The 2,744-nt window shown below is 40.3% G+C and overlaps 1 protein-coding gene across 1 annotated transcript; it reads left to right on the forward strand.

Annotated features, from left to right (window-relative positions):
* The first annotated feature begins 327 nt into the window (after positions 1 to 327).
* Positions 328 to 1,239, forward strand: LOC103609991 (olfactory receptor 8S1-like). Its single transcript, XM_008594242.1, has one exon. The coding sequence runs from the start codon at positions 328 to 330 to the stop codon at positions 1,237 to 1,239; it is 912 nt and encodes a 303-aa protein (XP_008592464.1).
* Positions 1,240 to 2,744: the final 1,505 nt, after the last annotated feature.

Here is a 2,744-nt window from a genome sequence, read left to right on the forward strand (position 1 = left end):
AGGGCAGGAATCATGTTTCATTCAGCTTTGCTTACTCAGGGTCTGGTACAGTGCCCAGCACTTGGATGCTTATTAAATATTTGCTGAATAAATAAATGGGTATTAAGAAAGCAGTAAGGGTGAAGGGACTTTGGAATGCCACGTTCCTCCAGAGTTGAAGTAATGGTGGGGGTGATGAGTGTGACCCAGATGGAAAAACCTTGGCTTCATGGTTTTTTATTTATAACTCTGAGCTGGAAGTCACAGTTTTCATAGGAGAGGAAGTCCTCTTCATCTGAAACGACTTAGTTGCATTTTTTTTTTCTTTTAGGGCCAGTATCTCTAATCATGGAAAACCTCACCATCATTACTGAGTTTCTACTCATGGGATTGTCTAGAAACCCCCAGATCCAGACTGTGCTCTTTGTTCTGTTCCTGCTGATTTACCTCTTGACACTGATGGGGAACCTGATGATGATCCTGGTGATCAGGACTGATTCTCACCTTAAAACACCCATGTACTTCTTCCTAGGTCACCTGTCATTTCTGGATCTCTGCCTTCCTTCAGTTACCATGCCCAAGATGCTACAGAACTTATTATCTCAAAGGAAAACGATCTCTATGTGGGGCTGCACAGTCCAGAGTTTCTTTCTTATATTCTCTGGCAGCACAGAGGCCTGCCTACTCTCTGCCATGGCCTATGACCGGTATGCTGCCATCTGCCATCCTCTGCTCTACAGTGTGGTCATGAGCAGGCCTCTCTGTATCAGGATGGTGATTGCAGCATGGACAGTGGGGTTCCTAAACTCCTTGCCAAACAATCTTTTCATTTACAACTTACATTTCTGTGGCCCCAATGTCATCTTTCACTTCTGCTGTGAGCTACCTTCACTCTTCCCTCTGTCCTGCACTGATCCAACTGTCAATGAGGCCCTTCTTGCTGGGTCATGTGCATTGCTAGGGTTTGTGACTCTTCCCCTGATCTTCTTTTCTTACTCTAGAATCATCTCTGCCGTGCTAGGCATCCGTTCTTCTGGGGGTCAAGGTAAAGCCTTCTCTACCTGTTCCTCCCACCTCGCTGTAGTGCTTTTGTACTATGTAACCGCCTTGTTTAGGTATGTGACTCCTCTCTCAGGCTCCATGTTGGAGCAAGTGGTCTCCATTCAGTACAGTATGATCACGTCTTTGCTGAACCCCCTCATCTACAGCCTCAAGAACCAGGAGGTGAAGGCAGCTCTGCATAAAATGTTGAAGCAGTAAATGTGCCCCTCCTGGTATGGAGATTTCATGTTATGTTTGATCTGAAGACAATGGGAAAAAGTAGTCAGCATATGAAGTACATTAATGGCTAAGCCTATCACTTAAAAAATTGCTACTTGATGAAAATAATCTCTTGTGTCTGGGTAATAGAAGGTTAAGTGTGAGATTGCCTGTTTTATTGCATTTGGCAAGAAAATAAAGTGAAGACTGAGAAATAGGTACTGAAATGGAGTAGTGTAGGCAGATGGAGTCAAAACCTGTTTCTCTTGCCTATGAATTATAAAAGAATAGAGCTCTGAGAGTTAAAAAAAAAAAAGATGAAGGTGTGAAATGGACTTCAAAATGTGAACTAGTTAGTGATTGAAGATGGTACTGAATAAAGATTGCTTCGTCCATCTAACCCAGGGGTACCTAAAAAATTGATATGCCTGGTTAGAGTTGACTAATTTCCTGGTTGCCAGAAAGCAAAGACACAGATTGGCAGAAAACTACGCTAACTCGTTCAAAGGAAAATGAGCTGTCTCAAGGGTGCTGGGTGTGCTGGTAACAACACCATAGGTATCTGGGACGGATCTGGCTGCGTGGGTAACTAGAATAGAGACCTCTTTAGGACCCATGATGTCAAATGTCTGTGGTGTTTCATAATGGTGTTTCCATTCAACCCTGAGGATACCACGTCTATTAATGCACTCAGCATCTGTCAATCCCAGTTAGCCAAAGCCCTCCTGAGCCCACTGCCCATTGTTACCTTGACACAATACTGTTTTGAGTGGCATCACTGTTTTTTGTGTGCTAAAACTATGTATCAGCCCCTCTTTCTCAGAGTGATGTTTACACAATTTTGATCAAATAAATTAAGTTCTTGTCACAAAGATTCATGGAGTGAGGGGACAATAAGCTCACAACCCAAAGTGTAGGCTGACTCACATGGTCCCTTTAATGAAATATTTAACACACACCATTGCATTTCAATCCTTAAATATTAAACAAAAGTAAGATTTTCTTTTTGTTTGGCATTTTCTTAATGTATTAAAGCAAAGTAAGAAATATTGTTAGTCTGTTCTATATTTTTATTAAAATTTTAAATTTTAAATGAGTAATAAATTCTATAGACTTAGTAGGGAAATGAGTAGTGGATGAACAAGAGAAACATTGTGTAATTTTTAAAGATGTGAGTATAAAACATTTTATTGAGAAAAAAGTATTCTTCATTTTGAAGCACATTTCTAAAATATGGGTAATGGTTATGTATTAATAGAAATTACCTCTTGGGTCAGTTATTCTTTTCTTTTCTTTTTTTTTCCTTCCAAATTTTATTTTATTTTGTCAATATACAATGTGGTGAATTATTGTGGCCAGTTACTGAAACCTCCCTCCCTCCTCCCTCACCCCCTTCCTCCGAACAATGTCCTTTCTGTTTGCTTGTCGTATCAACTTCAAGGTATTGTAATTGTTGTGTCTTCTTCCCTCCCCCCTCGTTTTTTTTGTGTATTTATTTATATATT

The sequence above is a fragment of the Galeopterus variegatus genome, unplaced genomic scaffold (assembly GCF_000696425.1).
Source record: "Galeopterus variegatus unplaced genomic scaffold, G_variegatus-3.0.2 Scaffold10420, whole genome shotgun sequence".
Lineage (NCBI taxonomy): Eukaryota > Metazoa > Chordata > Mammalia > Dermoptera > Cynocephalidae > Galeopterus > Galeopterus variegatus.

Coding starts and splice junctions, on each gene's coding strand:
- LOC103609991 (XM_008594242.1), top strand. CDS start 328: ATGGAAAACCTCACCATCATTACTGAGTTTCTACTCATGGGATTGTCT.